At 42.8% G+C, this 23,718-nt stretch overlaps 1 protein-coding gene across 10 annotated transcripts in view; it reads right to left on the bottom strand.

Annotated features, from left to right (window-relative positions):
* The window catches only part of kiaa1109 (KIAA1109 ortholog), a 57,108-nt gene that overhangs the window by 13,721 nt on the left and 19,669 nt on the right, over positions 1-23,718 (bottom strand). For 5 of the 10 annotated variants that reach the window (XM_072677792.1, XM_072677794.1, XM_072677798.1 and 2 more), the window contains exons 27-66: positions 23,461-23,650; positions 22,433-23,228; positions 22,271-22,341; positions 22,006-22,179; positions 20,676-20,796; positions 20,399-20,545; positions 20,184-20,305; positions 19,843-20,027; positions 19,514-19,735; positions 19,180-19,391; positions 18,950-19,101; positions 18,706-18,856; positions 17,767-17,919; positions 17,447-17,687; positions 16,756-16,901; positions 16,445-16,670; positions 16,155-16,319; positions 15,892-16,070; positions 15,610-15,788; positions 14,102-14,820; positions 13,464-13,709; positions 13,291-13,384; positions 12,725-12,775; positions 9,161-9,367; positions 8,778-9,013; positions 7,716-7,960; positions 7,496-7,601; positions 7,105-7,202; positions 6,569-6,754; positions 6,284-6,452; positions 5,983-6,194; positions 5,617-5,815; positions 4,865-4,924; positions 4,551-4,777; positions 3,989-4,216; positions 3,123-3,253; positions 2,824-2,947; positions 1,811-1,920; positions 1,600-1,687; positions 838-912 (exon numbers count right to left, since the gene is read on the bottom strand). In XM_072677792.1, the coding sequence (XP_072533893.1) occupies positions 838-912; positions 1,600-1,687; positions 1,811-1,920; positions 2,824-2,947; positions 3,123-3,253; positions 3,989-4,216; positions 4,551-4,777; positions 4,865-4,924; positions 5,617-5,815; positions 5,983-6,194; positions 6,284-6,452; positions 6,569-6,754; positions 7,105-7,202; positions 7,496-7,601; positions 7,716-7,960; positions 8,778-9,013; positions 9,161-9,367; positions 12,725-12,775; positions 13,291-13,384; positions 13,464-13,709; positions 14,102-14,820; positions 15,610-15,788; positions 15,892-16,070; positions 16,155-16,319; positions 16,445-16,670; positions 16,756-16,901; positions 17,447-17,687; positions 17,767-17,919; positions 18,706-18,856; positions 18,950-19,101; positions 19,180-19,391; positions 19,514-19,735; positions 19,843-20,027; positions 20,184-20,305; positions 20,399-20,545; positions 20,676-20,796; positions 22,006-22,179; positions 22,271-22,341; positions 22,433-23,228; positions 23,461-23,650 (7,643 nt within the window). The remainder of the gene's footprint in view (positions 1-837; positions 913-1,599; positions 1,688-1,810; positions 1,921-2,823; positions 2,948-3,122; positions 3,254-3,988; positions 4,217-4,550; positions 4,778-4,864; positions 4,925-5,616; positions 5,816-5,982; positions 6,195-6,283; positions 6,453-6,568; positions 6,755-7,104; positions 7,203-7,495; positions 7,602-7,715; positions 7,961-8,777; positions 9,014-9,160; positions 9,368-12,724; positions 12,776-13,290; positions 13,385-13,463; positions 13,710-14,101; positions 14,821-15,609; positions 15,789-15,891; positions 16,071-16,154; positions 16,320-16,444; positions 16,671-16,755; positions 16,902-17,446; positions 17,688-17,766; positions 17,920-18,705; positions 18,857-18,949; positions 19,102-19,179; positions 19,392-19,513; positions 19,736-19,842; positions 20,028-20,183; positions 20,306-20,398; positions 20,546-20,675; positions 20,797-22,005; positions 22,180-22,270; positions 22,342-22,432; positions 23,229-23,460; positions 23,651-23,718) is intronic. The other 5 variants (XM_072677797.1, XM_072677800.1, XM_072677801.1 and 2 more) reach the window with 4 other exon arrangements.

Genomic DNA, 23,718 nt, shown 5'->3' with positions numbered 1-23,718 from the left:
AATGGGCAGAGTTCATTCCACCAGTAGTTCTGTGACTTTTGGTAGTCTGAAATTGGACACAGCACCCACCAATGAAACTGTACCACTCTTGTGCTGCATGTTTAAATGGAGTTCATCCATCAAAGCCTTTGGCATTGTGTTTATCTGCGACACTCATATCACCAAACTATTAAATAACAATGAATCCTGCAGTCTTACTACCATACTTTTTAGGTCTCTTCAACTTCCACATGACAAACAAACCCCTAGACACTGTAGGCTGTAAGCCATGTGAACTCATTTATTACAGGCTATGTAAACTCACTCCTAGTCCTGCATTTACAACCAAATGCTCATGATAACCAAATCTGTTGACCAGCTACTTGGAACCAGTTAGTAGTTTGAAGAGAGTAGTTCTCTTGGTCTCCAATTCATGCATTTCTCCAAAACCCAACGGAGGAGAGAGGGATGAGAGATGAAGCAAATGAAGACACAGATGAAAAAGAAGGTTACAGCGGACACCAAAACAGTGTGGAGATGCAACAGAGCCAGTTCAAGAGCTGTGGAGAAAACGGTCAACCAGAAGGACATACACAGGATGACAAGCAGGCTAGGTGTGTGTGTGTGGGAATGTGTGTGTGTGTGTGTGTGTGTGTGTGTGTGTTTGAGCAAGAAAGACAGAGGAAGACCATCACGTTTCAGTTTCAGCGAGCAGAGGCACAGGAGTGAAACTGATCCGGTGGAGGCCAGGACAGGAAGGTGCACTGCAGACATCTTTGATTGGGTTTTGAAACGGCAGATTTGGTTATCCATAAATAAAGTGATTTCCAGAAAGAGAGGTGCACATTTCGGCAGTACCTTGAAGACAAAGTCGGCTGGACTCTGTGGGGGTAGGGGTGGAGTTTGGGCGGGGTCCAGTGCCACATTACTCATCTTAAACATAAATACAGGTATGAAAAACCCATCCAAATATGAAAAAGTGTGTGTGTTCCAGTGTGTGTGTGCAAGAAACGCTCTAACAACAGAGGAAAAAAAGAGCCTCTCCTGACAGGACACAATACTGGACACAGCAAGAGATCACACTCAGAGCTTAACATCAAAAGATCAAAGCAGCTAGAAACATATATATGTGTGTGTGTGTGTGTGTGTGTGTGTGTGTTTGTGTGAGAGAGATTACATTTAAGATGTTAACAGTAATGTAAGTATGGCATGGACAAACAAACATGGTTCAATGGAGTTTAACAAGAATAAACACTATACACCATGCAATACAATAAAGCAAACCAGAACACGCACACGCCTCCACGCACACGCCTCCACGCACACGCCTCCACGCACACGCCTCCACGCACACGCCTCCACGCACACGCCTCCACGCACACGCCTCCACGCACACGCCCTACACCAGTAGCCTTCAACCCTTCACCTAGAGATCAACTTTCCTGCATACTTCAGCTCTAATTCTAAATCAAGCCCACCTGATCATCTACTTCTGGCCTTCAGAAGAGTTAGCTTAGCTTAATGAAGTTTGTTAGATTTGGAGGTGAAACCTACAGGAGCGTAGATCTCCATAAGGAGGGTTGTTGATGACCACTGCACACACACACGCACACAAAGTACCGTGTCAATGTTGAAAGTAACTCTTGGGCCCGGAGATGCGGCATCCACTTTAATGTCTGGGAGGTCATCCAATTCACCAAGTCTGGAACTATCATAGCAGGGAGAGAGGGAGAGAGTTAGAGATGGGTATAGATGGAGAAATTACTTATAAAAATATGTATACAGGTGTATGAAACCAACTCATCAACTCCATATTGAAGCGTGTGAGTACCTCTGTCTCTCTATCCTTTTCATGGGTGGCCTGCCTGCTGCCGAAATGCTCTTTGACCTGTTGTAGCTGGGCTTGTAGCCCAGACCCCATTTATCCTTCAGAGATGCTGCCTGAAAACAGTGGTGGACAGTAATTAAGTGCTTGTACTCAAGTAGTTTTTAAAGTAACTATGCTTTATTAAAGTATCTGCATTTTTAAAAATGATTTTACCTTCACTACAAGCCACTTAGAGTACAATCCTGCTTTTCACTCCACTATTTTTTGTGCAAAACCATTAACGGAATATTTTTCAACACCAAATTGTACACTGTGTGTACACTATATCATGAAATACATAATGCATAAATGTACACTGTATAGCCACAATGGCACTAGAAGCAATTGAAAGAATTATTGATAACGACTAACATCTACAATAAGCCAGTACTGCAGTACTTACAATAAGCCAGTACTTACTTCTTTTTATTTTAAAAGCAAGTGTTTCTGTACTTTAAAGCAGCATTATGTGACAATTGGTATTTTTGTGCTCTTGGGCACAAAAGTTTTGGAGAGTGATATGCATTTACATCACTGTGGTTAATACAAATTACTCCTTGGCCAGCCCCCTATAGACATTTCTTAATGTGGTAACCTGGACGAGCGGAGAAGTACAGATCCAGCATCTGAAGTGAAAGACGTTTGTGTACTCACAAAGCTCACGTGGGTGAGCTCAAGATTACAGAAATTTACACAAAAATGACTCTGCGTTACAGGTCTCACAACATAGGTATATAGTGGAGTACACAGGTGCCATTTGAAAGGTTTGAAAGGTAAACTATTTACATAATGTTGCGTTAACTTAAGTAGACACAAATACAGCACACACAAAAAAAGATCTACCATCACTTAAGTACAGAATATGTGTAAATTGTTCACTCCTACCTGAAATGCACACAAATGGGTGGTGTTTTTTTCCTGAGAGCACACAGACAGTATAAAGGGCCATAAATAAGTGATGACACAGGCCTCCTTACCCTCATGCTGGAGCGGCGGAGTTTCTTGCGCACATCACGGCGAATATCATTCACGGCGACTGACTCCAGCTGCTGGTACCGCTGAATTTCCTGATTTATAGTTCCCTCACTCGCTCCAAGTTTTCTGAGCGACAGAGAATGAAAGAAGTAAAAAAAAAAAAAAAAAAAAAAAAAAAAAAGAGAGCAGGAGAGAGAGAACCAGATAAACACAGAGAACTAGAGAGATCACAAGAGTCGAAAAGCGAAGAGCTCTGATGTTTGCCTACGGCCTCCACTTATTGATCTCGCAGATGTCTTACTTGAGGTCGTCAATGACTTTGGCCTGTTCATTGAGCTCTCTGATGTCCACCAGGCGTTTGGTAAATTTGCGTCCCCGGGCATCAATAATCTGATTACCTGCGATCACCTGCCGGCGTGGGTCAATAGACTCCTGAACAAGGGAAATGAATGTCACTACCGAGTCAACATTAACACATGTAGCCCTGCCACCTGAAATACATGCACACACAGACAGAAATCCAAAGACTCTATCTTTTGCTTCTAGGGAGTTGCAGGGCATGCCAAAAGAACATTCATCTGACACCCTCTTCATACAACAGCAGAAGGAAAAAAATCAACACACCAGCCATTTCTCATACACTGATTACTAAAGCACACACTCCGTTCCCACGCACACTCACACAGAACCATACCCTTTTGGCCCTCAGGGAATAGGGGGGAAAGGGGTACTGAAATGAGATCGGTCACCCATTTCTCATAGTGAGAAGAATCAGTGGACAATGAGCAAGAGGTTCCAGAAAAGTCCAAGCCGCCCCTACAACTCCACCACTGTCTGGACATCAGCAATATTGTCCATTCAGGTTCACTTCAGTCCCTGACTGCAAAGTGAAGAGTTGAACTGAACCAGAACTGATTACAAATCAAAGTATAACACAGAATCGTCAAGAATAAACAGAACTAGAAGAATCACAAGTTCGATATGGAGTTTGTAGAGTGGAATAGCTGAATCAGAATCAATATGTGTGTCTTTAATGGTGTTAATTGTAGTTTCCACACAGTTTTTCACCCAAGGCAACGCAGATGCAGAGAAAGGAGTTTCAGACCAAAAAAAGAGAGAGAGAGAGAAAGAGAGAGAGAAAGACAGGCTAAACTCTAAAGTACATACACAGCCCCAGGACAGGGGTCTTGGGTGTCTAGTTCTTTGGGCACTGGCAGAGGGAGGCAGTCGAACACTTCTCGACTTGGAGCGAGTGATCGAGGACGCAGCAGAAACATCCCGATACTCTGAGTGTGCTGAGGGTGAGCGTGGGGGCAGCGTGGGGCTAAGACCCAGAATGCTGTTCACCAGCCGCCTCCTGAACGACAATCTGGGGCTCAGGTCCCCTTCCATACACTGTGAACAATGGCCAAAACACACTACAGACATCTTGCATATACATACCTTGGGCACACAGAAAAAACACTAACACAATGACTCCACATAACGCCATTCACTGCCATACATAGATAAAGACAGGTCAGACAACTGGGGTCAAAGCTCGTAAAGGAATAAAGCAGCATTTTTCAACCTGGTCATCACATCTGCTCCGATTCTGCAGAACTGCAGTGTCCGTGAGACCACAGCCTGAGATCAAACTGGAGTTTCACTGAACAAAAATGAATGGTCACAAATACATACAGGGAGGCGTCCAGCATCACAAGCCCTATGGCTTTAGCAGGGCACTGACCATATGTATAGTGGGGGACATGCCATCACTCTCATCCTCGTCTGAAAGGTCGGCCATGTTTTCTGAGTTCAGGTCAGCGATGTCATCTACGTCCTCTTCCCCAGTCAGCGAAGTGAGCGTGTTCCCCAGAGCGTTGAGACGTTTGCCGATGTTGGGGTCCATGTGCACGTCTATTCCACACATCTTCCACAGGACGTTCAGGGTCCATGTACCAGCACTGCTGCTTTCTGTAGGATGAACAGGACATACAAGAGTGTCAGCATGTTTCTGCCACAAATACACAGACACACATGCACACATGCTTGTGCCCCTACCTGCAGAGGCCTGGCCTGTAGTTCTTGAGCAAACTTCATATGTGCCATCAGGCACAACACCTGAAAAAACAAGACCTTATTTCAAACTTATGCAACTGAAGTGTTACAGCTCAGTTGTTTTGGCACAGTTGCAATCTTTCTCAACGGTTCATGCAAAAGACCGCTCCCATTTTTCCTTTTTTTTTTTTTAATTAATTTTAGTTTTACATTTGACATTATTTTGCATTTTATTTTATTCGCTCGAAAGCCCTGACAGTTCACTGCTTACCTTTCTATTACTTCAGCTTCTTCACTGGAACCAAAACACGTAAATGTAAACAAAAACTGGAAAAATTGGATGTTCTAAAACTTTTGACTGGTAGTATATTTTAATATCAAGCAACTCAGCCATGCAGTGGTAAACCACAAAACGTTACAGACGAGGGTCGCAGAGTGCTGAGGATCATAGTATATGAAAGTCACTGACGCTCTGCTGAATCAACAACTGCAGAGTTATGCAAAGGGGAGGGGGGCAACTCCATGTTGCTGCCCATGGATTAAGAAAGGGAAGTCATAAAAGCCCAATGCTTTTGTCCATGTGCTGTATTTGATGATCTAGGACCACATTTCGATGCTGCTCGAGTCTATAAATATTTTTATGATGTTTACTACAGTATAATAGCTCCTTGCTACAGCTTGTATTAAACACTAGCAAATTTCAAATTCAACATAATCCAGCATTTTCAGTTTAGCCCTGCTGAAGTGTTACTCACAGGCGTTCATGACCAGATCTCCTCTGATCTCAGGCTTCCAGTCATCCCATGAAGTCTCGAAACCCTCAGCGAAGCGAATACAGAAGTTCTTAAAGTGTCCTTTACTGACCAGGGACTCTGAGGAGCAGGCTGTAATCAAAGTGCTCTCTATGGTCAGCACCATAGCTGAGCCAGTGTCAAAATCCAAACTGTGATTGGCCTAAAAGACAGCAGGGAGGGAGGGTGGGAGGGAGAAACAACAACAACAACAACATACCTGACTGATCAGTCCCACTATTCATGTGAAAAACAGTCCACAGGTGAGATTGTTTAATGTTAGACTGTTTCAGCAAAAAGAAAGGCTGTGTGTACGGGCAGTACTGTTACCGGCGAGGCGCTAGTGATGGGTAGACAGATGCCCAGGTCATTGACTGTGAGCTGCAGGAAGAGAGTGCTGAAGGCCTGTACGCTGGTCTGCTGGATTGCTGGTAGTTTGTCCACCACCTCTTTGGTGGCCACGTGGATGTCAGAGTTTAACGCCAGCCGCTGCTCTTTCCAGTTATCATAAGCTGCCTTATAGTTCAGCCAGAAAAGCACAGCTGAAAATACACATATGTACAGGCAACAGATTAGAAACATACACCACATTATATATTCTAGATTCTCACCTTATATAATAATAGTTTACCTTTGTCAAAAGCCACTGGTTGGGCAAATACTATTGGCCGGTTCAGTGTAATAAGGACTGCTTCTTTGTCAGAGCATCCACTGATCTCCTCCTGAAGAGCGTTGCGCAAGCCGATTCGAGTGCGGAAATACGCAACCTGATGGAAATCTGATCCCGCTTCCTCATAAACCTAATGCAAAAAGCATCATCATAAAGTACTTTTGAGTATGTCTGGTGTATTAATTGTGTGTAAACTTGCATGAGAGAGAGAGAGAGAGAGAGAGAGAGAGAACATAACAACAATACCTGGTGTTTGACGATTTGTCCCAGGGCGAGGTTTAGATCCACTTGGCATTTCCCAAAGAGTTTCAAGTAGCTGCTTCCTGTGGGTGTGGACTTGCACTGAATTCGATTGGACAGCTCCAGCTCAATCAGGCCTGTCTCAAAGCGCACAGCTCTCATGGAGGGAGTGGTGGCAGTCATCTGAATGCCCTGCAATTGTACAAAGAGTCAAAAAAAAAAAAAAAAAAAAAAAAAAAAAAAATCATAAATTATCACTGATTGGGTCATGTCTAGGAAATTCAGACCAAAGTACATTATTTCCATTTGTGACACTGTATTGAGTTAAAAGAAAACCAGTGTCATTTAGTTCAACTAGGGTTATCAAAAGTATGTCATTCACCAACAAAAACTGCTAGTGAATATTAAGAAGAAATGTTGTTTGGTGAATGAGGTCAAATGTTTACTTTTACTGCAGACAAGTAATAATTACAGTAAAATATATTCATTTCCATTAACCTTAAATGAAATGATCTGCAAAATGTAAAGTACAGGAAACTCACCTTAAACATTAGATTGAGAGAATACAGAAGGATTTTAGGTTTGTCTCCATCAGCGGACATATCATGTTCATTCCACAAGGGAATGGGTTGCTCTCCACCTACACACATGTACAAAGAGGAATTTACACCACAAATCATTGTGATCATGCAAAAATGTCAAGAAGAGCAACTTTTTACATTGACTACCAAAGAAAGTTAAAAGATTTTTCTTCCTTGTCATTTTGGAGCATTTCTATTGGTTCATTCATCACGAAAAACCTGACACAATATGTAAAATCACTGTTATTCTACATCGGGAATTCAATTTTACTATTCTAATAATTGCAGTGTCCATAGCAAAACACTCATATACATATAACATGATGCTTCCCAGGGATATACACATACATACCTGACACTTTCTGGATAACCTCATTGACCTCCTTCATGAAGACCCTCTGGAGAAAGACCAAGTGATTGAGAAGGTCGGTGGTCAGGTTGTGTTCAAATGAGCCAATCTGAAGGGAAGAGCCACCAAGGTCAATCACAATTCTCAGTTTAACTATACGCGACCCAAAAACCATTTCAACAACTGTGAATATGACTATGCAAAACACTGAAGCCATCTTCACCTCAGCCACGCAGCGCAGGTAGTTGCCCTGGAGATAGCTGCCATGCTTGGTGGGCATGTCATCAGGGGCCCATGCAGTGTCACTGTGGCCTTCGTGTTCCTGGATGATATATTCTCCAGACATGGTGACCGGGGGCAGGGTCAAGCTTGCTGAGGGAGGCATGGCTGACACGTCCACGGGGGACACCTTGGACTGGAAACACAGCTTATGATTGGGAAGCTCAAACGTGAACCTTGTCTGGGCACCTGCACAAAAGAGATAGAACATTCTTACATTTGAGACATTTCTAATCTAGATACAGAGAACCTAATAAACATGGTAGTCTTTATTTTTACTATTTATTTATTGAGCGAAATTATCAGATATTAAAGCCCCTGTCAACATTGTTTAACGTGCAAAAGAAATTATGGCAAAAATAATCAATGTTATATTAAAGAAAAACATCGCTGTCATGCAAAGACCTATTAACTAATTTTCACAGTTTTGACATGAGTTTATTTAAGTTAAATCTCAAATTGCGTCAGGATTTAATGATGAATTGACCAATAAAAATGTTCCACAATTACTTGGAATACAATCCTTTTAGACTGACTGAAAGTGGAAAAAAACTACCTTTTTCCTTCGCCAGATTCAAAGTTTTTGCATGACAGCGAAGAAAGTAGGTACACCCACCGCCAGTCACCCTCTATCTCAATGAAAAGGGACCATCACTGACCAGATACAATATTTGGTTGGTGAATATTCTCAGCTCAGCAGTTACACCATCATGGCATAGAGTTAGAGTTGCACTGGTACAGCTCTACAGAGTCTAGCAGCAATGCCACAGAGGTGCTACAAATCCCATCTATATGTGGACGTCTGAGTGAATGGTCAGTGAGTGTAAGTACAAGGTAAGTTCCATGTTTAATAGCTAATAAACTGTCAACTCTGTGCATCTTTGTTTACACCAAACAAACTAAAATAGAAAAAAGAACCAGGTGTATCCCACCCTAACTCTAGGGCCTAAGCAGTTTCCTATGGGTACCCTTGCATCATTGTAAGGTAAAGTGCCAAAGGAAGTACCAGTCATCCCATGGCTCTTCATTCTGCCCATCTTGTACTCTGCCTTAAGAGACGGCAGCAGTGCAGCACCAATAGTGATCCCATCCAGCATGGCGCTGAACTTCAGCACAATTGGCTTCTTCTCCAATCCTTCAGGCAGCTGTGGAAACTCATTGGCCTCTACTGGCGTCTGATTAATGCTTGAGGCCTTATCAGATGGCTGTGGAGTGGGAGTTTCTTCCCGATTTGGAGGTGGACTGAAATAAACAGACCTTAGTTAGTAATCAGCAACAGCCGTAATAACAGTAGTGGTAATAATCATAATAATAATAATAATAATAATAATAAATAAAAGGTAAATAATATAATAAAAGGTAGTGGTTGACCAGGGAGTTTTGACTCACGGATTAGAAGGCTGGCGGATGAGGTCCGAGATCTGTTTGGAGAGCTGATGGGAGCTGCGAACCATCATGCTGTGCAGAGTTGCAGGATGTTGTGGGATATTGATCATGATGGCACCCACTTTAAATACTGCAGCATTATTCGTCTTCAGCCCTCGCTGGGCACTGTACAAAGCCTGAGACTTCGCAATGTTACACTTCACCACCGTCCTACAACACACAAACACTTAAATCAGTGAAGTTTCAGAAGTGTACATGCTTAGTTTCCAAAAAACAACAGATCACAACCATGAATGAAATGTGTATACAGTGCCCTCCATAATTATTGGCACCCCTGGTTAAGATGTGTTCTTTAGCTTCTAATAAATTGAGTTTTTTTTCTAAATAATATAGGACCACGATGGAAAAAAAGAGTAAAATCCAACCTTTAACTCATTTAACTAAAAATCCCAAATTAAGAAATAATTGTTTAACATCAAATCATGTGTGCCACAATTATTGTCACCCCTGATGTTAATACTTTGTACAACCCCCTTTTGCCAACAAAACAGCACCTAATCTTCTCTTATAATGTTTCACAAGATGGGAGAATACAGATAGAGGGATCTTTGACCATTCCTCTTTGCACAATCTCTCTAAATCATCCAGCGACCTGGGTCCTCTCCTCTGCACTCTCCTCTTCAGCTCACCCCACAGGTTTTCAATGGGGTTGAGGTCTGGGGACTGAGATGGCCATGGGAGGAGCTTGATTCTGTGTGTGGTGAACCATTTCTGTGTAGATTTGGCCATATGTTTTGGGTCATTATCTTGCTGAAAGACCCAGTAACGACCCATCTTCAGCTTTTGGGCAGAAGCCACCAGATTTTGTTTTAAAATGTCCTGGTATTTCAAAGCATTCATGATGCCATGCACCCTAACAAGGTTCCCAGGGCCTTTGGAAGAGAAACAGCCCCACAGCATCACTGATCCTCCCCCATATTTCACAGTGGGCATGAGGTGCTTTTCTGCATACTCAGCTCTTGTGTTACGCCAGACCCACTTAGAGCATTTGTTGCCAAAAAGCTCTATCTTAGTTTCATCTGACCAAAGCACACGGTCCCAGTTGAAGTTCCAGTACTGCTTAGCAAACTCCAAACATTTGCGTTTATAATTGTGAGTGAGAAAAGGTTTTTTCCGTGCATGCCTCCCAAACAGCTTGTTGGCATGCAGATAGCACCTGATGGTTGTTTTGGAGACTTTGTGACCCCAAGAAGCTACCATTTGTTGCAATTCTGTAACAGTGAGCTTTGGAGACCTTTTTATTTCTCTTATCATCCTCCTCACTGTGCGTGGTGGCAAAATAAACTTGCGTCCTTGTCCAGGCTTGTTTACCACTGTTCCAGTTGTTTTAAACTTCTTAATAATTCCTCTGACAGTAGATATGGACAGGTGTAGGTGAGTGGCTATTTTCTTGTAGCCATTGCCTGACTTGTGGAGGTCAACACACATCTGCCTTACTTGAATGGTATGTTTCTTTGTTTTTCCATGTTGAAGAGAAGAGAAATGGCCTCTGTGTCAAGTCATATTTATACCCCAGGGAAACAGGAAGTTGTGAATTACTAATTAAATGTTCCTACATACTCTGATCAACTTCATAAACTACTGTAGAATTGACAGAAATACTTTAATTACATTTATTTCCTAAGAAATGTTAGGGGTGCCAATAATTGTGGAACAGGTGATTTTATGAAGAATAATTATTTATTCTTATTAATTATTATTATTATTAATTATTTATTCATTTACCCCCCCCTTAAAATTCACTTGAGTTAAAGGTTGGATTTTACTCTTTTTTCCATCGTGGTCCTATATTATTTAGAAAAAAACTCTAGAAGAACACTAAAGAACACATCTTAACCAGGGGTGCCAATAATTATGGAGGGCACTATATTTTCTAACCACACAAAGGTCTGCTGACCATCAGGGTCTGAGATGTCATAGCTCGAACTACAAGAAACTACAAAGAAGCGAATGAGGAATGAGGAGTGGGATGAGAACATATACCCCATGAAAACCTTTGTCTTTTTGAACATATTTAAAATCATGGACATTTAATCTTCATTTGAACAATAATGAGAAATATAGGTAAAATAAATAAACAAACACTATAATTAAATAATTCTAATAATTATAATATATAATAATTAAAATGTAATTAACAGAAAATGTAATACTCACATTTCATACCACTTAAATTGCCTAAATTTAGAATAAGGTGCAGCACATCAGCTGCTGTTGATTAGAACATGGTTAGAGATGATTTGAGGTCTTTGCAGGCGGTTTAAATAAGTCATCACATGACTTACAGGTGGCTCTTTTACAGCTGATGTCAAACTACAGAATCTACCATCAGATTTTCATGGGAAGTGTGCAAGAGAAAAACCTTGCTGTCAAAATCTTTTTTGTTTAGCTATATTATCTCTATCTAAGACAAATAAAAAGTTTGCATGGGGTGTCCACATTTTTCACATGACTGTAGATGTATTTCACAGTCCTAAAAAACATAAAAAAAAAATCACAGTCCTTGGATACATAGTGATGAATAACATGTGAGGGGAAAGTCATTTGTTCTCCTCTACATTCTTCTTAGAACACATTTGAAAGAGTTTAGAAAACCGTTTCATCACCCTCAAACGGGACATGCTCAGACATAAATCCAAATTAAACTCAAGTCTAAAGTCCAGCGTTCTTAACCTGCAGAGCCCTGTCTGTAAATGGCCCCACATGGTCACAGATCAATTCTGAGGCATCTCTGTTGAGAGCAAACTGACTTTTCCTCAGACAGTGTGTTAATAGAAGAAGAGAATGTAATATCCTACTTTTTCTACTTCAACGTATTTACTTCTACTGAGACTTATTAATATTGTGAACCTATCTTTAGAGGTACCCTCTACCAGCAGGTAGTGCTGAGCGATATGGTAAAAATGTTATATCATGATATTTATGGACAATTTCACGACACACAATTTTCATTGTGAAATTTTGACATGCAGACAAAATACTTAAAAACTGCTGTTCAAAAACTCTCTCACACAAGTACAGTGATTTGTATTCAAAATCTGCTACACTGCATCTAAAAAAACGGTACTAATTACACTCTCTATAATGAAATGTGAAGTCGGTCATGATATCCAGTCGGCTGATGATATCCACTGTACTCTCACTTCTATCATAATATCAAAATCTATCTTGACTTATTAAATATCGTCATATTGCCCACCCCCAACTGCTGGTTCCTGAAACAACTTGAACTTTGCTCACTCTTGAGAACCTCACATTAAATACAGACAAACCATATAGAGGGTTTGATGTGTAACTAGCAGCAAGTTGATTTTTTTAGTGGTGCTCAACATGAAGTGAAGTAATGTTTTTTAAGAAAGCCACAGACAAACTATGGGAAGAGCAGCACATTGCATTGTGGGATGAATATCTGAGACATGTCATATCATGGACATGAAGGAAACATTGAAGTTGTGAGAAGGATTGGGTGAGGAATATGGAAGGGTTATAGAGGAAATTTTAACATACAGAAACTCTTGCTTGGCTGTGCTGGTAGGGGAGGTAGGGAAATCCTCCAGTCTGCCAGCGAGAGAAACAACAACAGAGGAAAAAAGAGAAAGAAAAAAGGCAGAAAGAAAAATACAGAAATAAAAGAAATTTAAAGAGAATAAATACACAGAAAGAAAAAAAAAGAAAAAAGAAAGAAGGGTGAGTTTCCTGTAGATAATTTTTTTTTTAAATCATCAAGCTGTTTTCTAGATTAGGCTGAAATCTGGAAAATAAGTAGAAATGCCAAGAGTGCACAAAAGAGAAAACAGCTTTTTACATAATCTTAGAATTAAATGAAACAAATCAAAATAAATTTAAACACAACTCATAATAACTTTGTTTTCCCTACATAACCCAACAACAGTAGTAGGTTAGAATCACTCAATTACCAAATGTACCAAATGCAAGGTGTTGAAAGTTACTCAGCAGAGAATTAGCAAAGCCTTAAAGGAGAGAAGTTCAGAAGTGAAAGATAAGAGTTATAAATGGTAGTGTTTTGAGTTGCTTTAGGCAGATTCTGTAATGTTGTGATTGATGATACTGACTGAATGTTGGGTGTAATCCCCTCCAAAAGCACAATGTTCACTCCGCCAATGTGGGCTGATGCACATGTCTCAGTCATCTTCTGATGAAGAATATCTACAGAGAGCAGAATATGTCAGTGTGTGTGTATATATAGTTACAGAGTCTTAATTAATGTGCATTTTTGTGCAGTTACCCTTCATTTTCTCTTTCAGCGTGAAGCTGCCATGTATTTTCTTCAGTTCTGCTTCCATGGTCAGTCCTCCAATGTCGGCCTCAAGATGCGTCCGGTTCACCATGCCAACACCAAACACTATCAGCGTAACATGCTGAGGCTCAGAGCTCACCAAGCTCCGCCTACGACCCGGACGGCTTGGTGGAGACTCCGCCTCGGACTCAAACACCAACCGGCACGGAGGATCCGCAGGGCTCCTCCCACCCTCTGAAAATAGAGAAAAGATTTTGGGAAAAACAAACCCACAGAAAACACATTTAAAGTAGCATTACATGATAATTGGTCTCTTTTGTGCTTCTAGGAGTGTAATTCACTCCATTGCTCTCCCTCATGGATATGCTCTACACATGCATTTGTTGACAAGCTGAGAGATACAAAACTGGCAAGCAAACCATCCAGCAGGTATGATGCTAATTGGCGGAATGCAAGCTTCCATGACGTGAACTACAATGGTCTCGTGTTTTGTCTGATAGAATTCATCTGGGGTAAAGGACTAAACTGGGTAAACTAAATGGGTAAACTGCATACAGGAGTTTTTGGTCAGACCCCTCGCTGCTAAACAGCTGTGTACCAAACTGCCAAAGTAAGCAGCCACTCACCTGACAGTGCATTGTCTTGGCTTTTCTCCAGGATACCTGTGGGGTCAGAAATGAGCGAGTAGAAGTTAAGCAGTTTGTACATGTTCTGCCAGCACTCGGCTGATGGCTCGCTCTGCTCAGACACTGTAATAGAATCAGAGTCATCCATCTGGATGGTCATGTGATCCGCCACGTCCCGAGACCCCTTGCGTGACACCTTAGACGTCCGCCTCTCGGACCTGCCCAGCGAGCTCCTGCCCCGCGGCTCCCGGTTGCGAGTCAGCGTGTCCAGGCCCGACCCAGCGGCAGCCCGCTTGCTCTTCTGCGTGCTGAAGCGGGGGGCCCCGTTCAGGCTGCCGCGGGAGCTGCGGCTAAAGTCGGAGGAGCGGAACTCGCGGTACGGTCGAGCTTTGAAGGTGGGTGTGGGCGAGGCAGAGCCAGCAGTGTAGCGGCTGAGCTTGATGTCTGTCTGCGTGGCCTTGATGTCATCAATCATGGTGCTGAACTGGTGGATGAGGCGAACCAGGGCCATGTCCACATGCTGGCGGATGGCTTGGCAAGCCAGGGTAAAGTGACAGTGGACGCTGGCCTGAGGCCGCCGACTCAGCTCGTGGAAAGAGAGGGCGCTGGCTGATGGTGGTGAGGACATGCATTTCTCCAGGATCACTGCGTTCAGACTGAACGTCTCGATCATCAGTGCTGGCTTAAACTCCAGTGGCGGGAGGTTCACCATGCCTTGCCTGGGACACAAACATACAGTTAGTCTACGGTCAACTAATTTAATAGTCAAGTAGTTGCTGACATTAGCATTCATGTTTCTCATGCTAACTGGGAATAGTTCAGCACGTGTTCCCGTCCTGGATTAATCATAATAGGAATCATAACGACTTTATCCAGAACTGCATGGGACACAGCATCACTGCCGCTGTCACTTTTTACAGTAATAATTCCCCTTAGCCTGGACGCAGAGTTGCAGTGAAACATAGACTGAGCAGCTGACTGTCAGTGGCATAAGGCAACACATCTGCTGTGGAATCACTCTGGTGTGTGAGAGGAGAGTTGCATTGGTTAACTGAGTGATTAGTAGTAATTGAGCGATTTGCAATCCAAATTATTGTTTTAATAATCTATAGATTATTTGTCTATTAAAAAAGATGTTTGTTGCAGCCCTAAAGCAGTCACAAGAACACAGGAACTCTTACTGGTGTAGCTTGGTGTGCTTGCCTGGTCGGCATTTAGGGGCGATTTACTGGAAAGGGACTGAACCTAATTGCATCATGCAATTACATCTGCATGCAATTCTCGATTGAATTAGGGGTGTGGAAAATATTGCTATATAGAAGTATCACAATATGTTTTGCAATACTGTGTGGATTCCTAAACACTGTACTGATTTTTAAGTAATAGTTCACATGCAAAAATGTATATATACATACATACATACATACATACAATACTGAACGTAACCCCTGTATCAAGATACGTATCCTATTGCCAGGTAATGTGGCCCAGAATTAGGCTTAACTTACCTGCGTGCTCGTTTGTTCTTCCTTTCTTTGCTGGTGTCCGAATCAACAATGTCAGCTCTTAAACATTCCAGTGTGCCACTGAAGGACAGGTGCTCCCCGAAATACATCTTATAACTGAGCGACTGAGGAGTGTCCTGAGACTGGATCCCAGTGTGACTCAGCAGAGGTTTAAACACCACCTGCACACACATACAAATACAGAGACGTGGTCATTCTAGCATAAGCAGACCTCTCTAATGTAGTGCTACAGTGTGTTAAAGTGCCTGTGTTTTCAAGCATTACCTGAGCATCAGCCAGCTGCACAGCGGCAGGGCAAAGGTTGGTCTCGTCCTGCTCAAGCAGGTCATCTTGACTGGTGCTGTGCTGGGAGTGTGTGTGCTGAGAGTGCGTGTCCATTGTGTTTTGATCACTGGACAGAACAGTATTGAAGTCTGATGCTGATGGGATGGTTGGCAGTACACCTATGTATAAACCAAAAAAAATTATCAGATATTTACCAGAACCCATTCACACACACGCACACACGCACACACATGCAAACACACCCCCAGTCTGCAGGCTGTTGTGCTGAGAGCGGTTGAGGGGAGATTCCTGCACAGTGCCCCCTTGGCGATTCCCAACAGCGATGGACATCCAGTTGTAGAAACTGACAGATGATGGCTCAGACAGGAGTGGATGCTCGGTCAGCATTTCTGTACCCAGGCTATTCCCTAAGCAATACAAACAAAATGGATCTGGATGATCACAGAACCGCTGTCGGCACTGGGAGTACATTTGATATTCATAATACGACTTTCAAGACAGAACCACAGTCTACCTGAAGAAGTGTGCATACCTGTACGCGTCAGAGAGCTGCTCTTGGCTGCTACTTGCTCACTGGTGCGAGGAGGCGTGGCTTCCAGGAGGTTATGCAGGCTGGGGAAGCTTCCTGTCAGGTAGCTCAGCAACGACTCTTTACGTGGACTGTGATTGCACTGCAACCCGGTCCGACTCACATGAGCTGGCGAATCGGCTGCTGTGTCTCCACTCGTGTAGCTCAGAGACTGGTAAGGATGAGAACCCTACAAAAAAAATACAGAGACAAAGTCAACAATTGATCAATCAATGAACAACCACTAAATAGTAATTATTAGCACAAGCACATACCTTAATCTTGAGACCAGACTCATTGTGTGTGTGAGATTTCGACAGCTTTCTCATGATCTCAACACCGCTCACAGGTGCAGAGGTCCCAGTAGGGGCGGGTCGACTGCACACACCCTCCAACAGCATTGTGTGTTCACTCACAGTGCCTAAACAGAAGAATACAGCAAAATGGAGATGTACATGTCCTCCAGTTCAGCCATTATAGAGGTTATAGCTGCTTCAATGAGAAGACACTTGACATAGCTTATACCCCTTATATTCAACTACTTTAATTTGCACCCACTGCTGACACAGATGCATAAACACAGCTTGTCTAGTGCCTATAGCCAAGTATTGCCAATAGAACAGAACACTCTGGAGCAAATAAACATGAACCCACTGGAACTATGCCTAATGCTTTTGGGATGAGTTGGGGACTTGTGGATGAGGTGATCATCCAACATCCTAAACCTCACTAACGCTCATGATGCTGAGCGCAATCGAATCACAGCAATGCTCTGAAATCTAGTAGAAAGCCTTCTCCGGACTGTAGAGATTTTAACAAAAGTGATATTCCAGAAGAAACGAGGTCCCAATACTTTTGTCAACATAGTATATATTCCCAGATGCTGGAGACATTTGCACATTACTTTACAAGGGTTAGAAAATTAAAAATTAATATGAGATGAAGATGAAAAAGCATGTGTGTTACCTGCATCAAACTCGAACTCTACACCATCAGCACTGGTGTCACTCTGAAGGGCAGCTCCACTGTCCACACACTGTGTGGGGTCAGGATCGGTGAGGGTAGGCTCCTTGGGTTTTGGCATCTGATTAGGCCGTAGCAAACCAACTGCTTTGAAGCCCTGGGTGACAACGATGAACTTCATCCACTGACGAGCAAGTGCGACTAAGCCTTTCTTCAGTGTGACCAGGGCAGGAAGGCCGTCATTCTAACAGCAAAAAAGGGGGAGTTAGAAAACACAGACCAACGACACCACCACCACCACCACCACCTGCACTGTGCCTTACCATGGTGGCCTCCTCTATAATGCTGTAGTCGGCTTGTTGGAGGTAGCGATGTAAAATATTACAGAGCAAACAGGATGGATTCTCATGGAGAAAGCGTGCTCGCTTCGTCACACGGTTGTATTTGCTCCTGAACGGGATGTGAATGCTCTTCTTCTGTTATAAAAAAAAAAGTACACACTCATATTAGATAAGTGGCATTAGTTAATGTAATTTAACGGAGGTGTATGTGTGTTGCTTCACAGTTGTGGGTGGAAATTCACATACACTCATCACGGACAGAAATGTAATGGGAATATTGGGCTTTTAGAGATTTCTTTAACCTGTTCTTTTTCTAGGGCAGAATGAGTATACAATATGCATGTGATATAGAATTTGTTAGAGGTGGGGGGCAAAATATACATACCCTTAGATTATTAACTTAAAAGTGCTGAAAGGTTTGAAAAGTTATTTTTATCTGCCAAGGCCTCTTAACTCCTAACTGTAGCTCCTAACTTAACTTAACTGTAGGACAACTGGCCTCATTCACCAATATCTTCCTAAGAATTTTTTTTTTTGTTCCTGAGAAATGTCCTAACACAATGTCTATATCAGATTCATGATGTGTTTTTAGAGCACAGAATTGTTTCACAGCTCTGTTCTTATAATGATAGTTCCCATTGCCCTTTGTAAATCAATCCCACATAAGAAAATATTGGTGAATGTCAGCATCTTTGTGAAAACTGTGGGTTTTAAAAAGAAAGTAGGTTGTAAAGCAGGCTAACATTAAGCTTTTGAAATGGCCTTCCCAGAGTCCAGACCTTAACCCTATCAAAAAATAGCACAGCAGTCAAATATATCCAGCCAGAATTCTGCCAGAAGCTTGGTGATGGCTACTCATTCATGTCCATGATAAGCATATGTAAACTTCAGACCACAACTGTACACCCTCAAGCCTCTGACCTCCAGGGCCTCGGTCATGATGCAGCCCATAACCGCACACACTCGCAGTGTGCCCTCCATGTCCAGTTTCTGTAGGGAGGATTTCAGCTGGTCAATGGGCACAAGCCACGCACCCACTGCAGGAGTTGCTGTGCTCAACAGATTGAGTTGCCTGCAAGCACAAACCCATGACCATGCATTTAGACATTGTGGAGAATCTTCAACCTCTGGTTAATTTCACAATATCCTGTGTGCGTTCATGTACCTGGACATGGTCTGTGTTTGAGATCGAATGTTGGTCGGAGCAGCAAAACTGAACCAGATCTCTTTTATGGTGAGCTTCATACTGCTGGAGTCAGGGGGAGGGGGCAATAAGGGGAGATCCTTCTTCAGGTCATCAGACTCCACCCCTTCATCCTGCACACATCATTGTGCATAACCGTGAGGTGAACGTGACGAGAACAAGGCAAAACTAAGAAAAAGATGAGTCGGTACCTGCTCGTCAGAGTCAGAGTTGTTGTTTGGTTCAGAGGCAGGGCTGTGAGCATCATTCGGCAGGTTGTCATCGGATACATCAGTGCTATAGCCACTTCCTGTCTGAGAGCCGCTAGAGCCATTCGATTTGGACACGCCACCCCTAACACCAGTGTCAGCTCCACCCATCACTCCAAACGCACTGTAGAGTATAGCCCCTGACTGACGACCCCCTGGGAAGTGAGGACACACACACACACACACACACACACACACACACAAATCAAGCTTATATTATTGTAAAGAAGAAGAAACGGAAACGGAAACAATTAACTCCACAGTGGGGCTGCCATACCTTTCACAGTAAGGTTCTCAATCCCACACTCAAACATGATCCAGCCCCATTTCTCAGGGTTCGTCCCAGAGCGGGCAGGGTCAGAGGCGTGGTCTTGGACGTGATCTGTGCTGATTGGTGGCTCCGTCTCGTCCACTAAGGCGAAATCATCCGTCTCTTCTAAGCTGAAGAGAACCTTGGACTTCTCAAATGGAATAGCAGTTATAGCACACGCTCCCAAGTCTGCAACACACCGGGACTCAACACGTGAATATTCTGTATAATATAACTCATTAAAAAAGACAACATTCTTGTAGTTATTATGGACAAATTAATTAAGGTGTGTGTACCTGATGAGTCAAGGCCACGCAGCTGACTGTGTATGCGGTGGATGTTGAGTCTGGCAGCGATTTCTTTGCCCTTCTCTATTCCTGCGTTTGAGCGCAGAGATCCACTAGACTGAGGGGCCATCTTAGAGGCAGATGAGAACTTCTCCATCATTACAGAGGGCTTCTCCGTGTCCTCCACTATTCCCCTGTACATTACAACAACCATATAAAATTCCCATCTAGGTGATCAGAGTCATGCGTCATGGCCAACTACCACAGACATGGATTTCTGTGCACTCACAAAGGAACAGAAAAGCCACTGACCTACAACACCTCTATAACAGAAGCAAATAGACACTTACCGGTTCATCCGGAGCTGGGTGGCAATTCGGTCAAAGCAAAGGGCCACAAGAGAGACATGAGTGATACTCTTATTGGAGGGTGAACCCTCTTCTACTGAAGCTTGCAGCACACACAGATTCACCTGCAAGCACACACAAAGACCAACACAATCAATCGAAGTCCATTTTTCCAGTTTTTGTCCATCCCTTTCTCTCTGTCACAGACATGGCCATACCTTCGGGACAGTAACATTGGCTTGCAGGCCCTTTATTTTCACATTATCAGGTTTGACAGACAGGTCCGTCTGTCCATGAGGTGTATTCAGGGATCCGGGAGTGGTGCCTTCAGTTTTAGAGATTTTATGCTCCGGCTTTGCAGCGCTCTACAACACACAAACACTCCAAAAAATTACAATCAATCTTTATATCTGGCGTCTAGCTAAAAGCACAGAAAGATGTGTAAATTCCATTCTAAACTCCAAAGTATCAGTGAGTGTGTCAATGTTTACTCACAGATTCAGAGACAGTGGATTTGCTGATCTGATAAGCTTCGTTCAGCACTTTTCCATGCAGGTCATCCAAGATGGAAGCTGGGTGGCGAATACTGGCAAAGTGTACCATGGACTCAATGTACCTACAGGATGCAATACAATAATGTGTAGATCAATACACCATAGGAATTTTAATAATAATAATTATTAATAATAATAATAAAAGTCTGTTGTAGTATTATAAAGAAAACACTATTTGTACTTCCAGGCTGTACAGTCATGTGAAAAGTAAGGACAACCTACAAAAACCCATTTGTCGACATATTTAAATATATTTAAATATAACATCTGATCTTCCTTTGAACAACAGTGAAATGGAGGTTAAAATTAAACACATAAACCTGGAGAAATGTCTTCATCATTGGTAAAATGTGATAAAAATACAAGTAATTGTCATAAAAACAAGGAATTAATTGCAAGAAATTAATTACAATATATTTTATTGTAATTCATTAATTGGTTAATTAATTAATTGATTAAATGCAAATTAATAGTTTCTATAAAAATGTAAGGACACCCCAATATTTATTACTTTTTTGAAATACCAAAAATTAGAGTCAGGCACAGCACAACAGCTTCAGATGATGGTAAGAGTGGATTTTGGAGGAGCCCGTCTTATTTAATCCTCAGACATTTAGGTCAGTTTGCTTGTGATTGTTGAAGTGAGCGTTATCGCCATGGCATAATCCAAAGAGCTCTCTGAAACCTTCAGAAAGAAATTTGCAAATGGAGAACATTTAAAACAACTGCCAACATGGCCAAGTCATGCTGTCCAAGCAAGACCAAGTTCAGTCCAAGAGCAGACCTCAAAATGCCCAACAAAGGACATTGTGAAAAGACCTTTTTAAAATTCCCAGACTCATATGCATCTACATCCTTCTGCTTGAAAACAAACTAAACTTAAAGCAGTTTAAATAAGACTGGCTCCTCCTAATTTCTCTCTAATAATGTTCTAATCATCTGCAGCTGATGTGGAGCACCTGATTCTAATTTTTCTAATAATCTGACATTTAAAGTAGATTGTAAATGTATATATTTATAATGTGGGATTGTCCTAACTTTTTTATTAATTACATATGACTAATAAAAGACAGAAAGTTATAAAGAATCGATCTGCCCTGTATTCTGAATGTGGCATAATACAGGACATCCAATCAGAATATAGGTAATTTTCATATATCAGTCTTTAAAACAGTCTAGACTGTTTTTAGTGCTTAAAACCTTGCAAACGTTATAGGTAAACCTCAGCTAGGGGATTGTAAAAATGATGCCATACAAATGTAAGTAATGACCTGTCCAGTGCTTCAGCCACTAGAGGGGTCAGCACAACATTGACCGCTCCTTTGACTTCAACGATAGCAGTGGTCCTAGTCTGGGCCAGTGGCTGATCCACAGTCCAGTCTTCTGTTGTCGTATCTTCATCTGTGTTCTCCATTGCCCGTTTGTCCAGGGGTGTGTAGGGGGTGCTACATAGACAGAGACAAATGCAATTTCTAATGTAAAAATATGCACTAAAGCATGTTTAGCAATAAGTTTTAAAATGCCATCACACGTTACCTGCTTAAATCTCCCATAAGCTGAACCCCTCTGTCTAATAGAGAGCTCGCAGACAGACCTGCTTTCACCATCTGCAGAAGAAAGAGGAGCAGCATTATCACTTTTAACAAACACCAATCTCTTTTATTTCACAACAGCCAACACAACTGTATACACACCAACCTTAAAAGCTGGAATGGACAACTGATCAAAGGATGCAGAGCTTTCTTCACTTGTGGGCGTGTCCAGGTCGAGAGGGCGGTGCAGAGACGATTTGGATGTCCTCTTATTGGTTGGTTGCTTTACCGACCAGTTTGACACGTGATAATGAGCAAGATAGTTATGGTAACAAGCCATCAGGTGGGGCTGCGTTGTAAGTAGGCCAGGCTCAGTCCTCTCCGTTTCCACCGAACCTTCTTCCTCCAATCCCAGCGCAGACACAAAAGATGCCTGCGAGGTATGGCTAGGCAGCTGTGGTGGCCGGGGCTCTGCGATTGACAGCGGCCCCTCCACGCTGTGATATATCGAGGTGCGGCTGTGCTCAATATGCGGCTGTCCCTGCTGCCTTCGCCTCCGCTTCCGTCCAGGGTAAGTGCCTGGCCCCTCGTCACTGCTGATTGGTTCAAAGTCCTCATTGGCACTGAAGTATGCTTCACTGTCTGCGACAGACATGGAGGAGTCCACCGAGCGGTACTGATGGAAAGTGCTGGAATCTGCCGAAGGAGTGAAAGGGAAGGATCCGTAACTCCGCCGCTGCCGTGGCGAGTCCAAAACGTTCTCATCACTACGGGACACTTCACTGCTAAACTGCACACCAGCAGGGGGAGGAGCCTTCTCCGCAAAGACGGCAGCTGATAGGCTTTTGGTGCTACCAAGACGAGCTGACTGAACAGAGGACTGGCGTTTGAGGGGCGAGCGGAGAGGAGAGCGCATCGGTGGGCCTTCAGGGACAGGTCCATCAGTGGTCACATTCATTAACCTGTTTAAACACATAAGCACAAAAAGGCTTTCTACAAGATGTGAGGATTTGATTGCATGCAACGACAAGAGCGTTGTGTGGTCAACAAAGTCCCCAATTAATCTCAGAAGTATTGGACAAAAACACAGTCCCACAGCTTTATTCCCCTCTATCCCATGCTTGGCAACTGCCACTTTGGACATACAAGGATTTTGTGCAACAGTGATGACATGCATGTGTATAAGAGACTCACTCTGCACATGGGGACGGGCTTTCTCGCTCGCCAGCCAACAGTGGTAGCGCAGCACTGGAAGAGGAGTTTTCCTCAGAGGAAGAGGCCGAGCTGTGAGAACGTTGAGGTACCTGCAGACTCAGGTGCTGGCCACGCATATCAGCCATAGGAGCAGGAGAACACGTATCTCTACGCACGCCTACACTTTTAGCTGACAGAAAAACAAGCCACATTTAACCGGCATTCCTATCATGCCTACATCTATGGTAATCGTTAATT

Source organism: Salminus brasiliensis, chromosome 4 (assembly GCF_030463535.1).
Source record: "Salminus brasiliensis chromosome 4, fSalBra1.hap2, whole genome shotgun sequence".
Taxonomy (NCBI): domain Eukaryota; kingdom Metazoa; phylum Chordata; class Actinopteri; order Characiformes; family Bryconidae; genus Salminus; species Salminus brasiliensis.
Note: the sequence above shows the minus strand (reverse complement) of the source record. Positions and strands in the feature narration are given on the sequence as shown.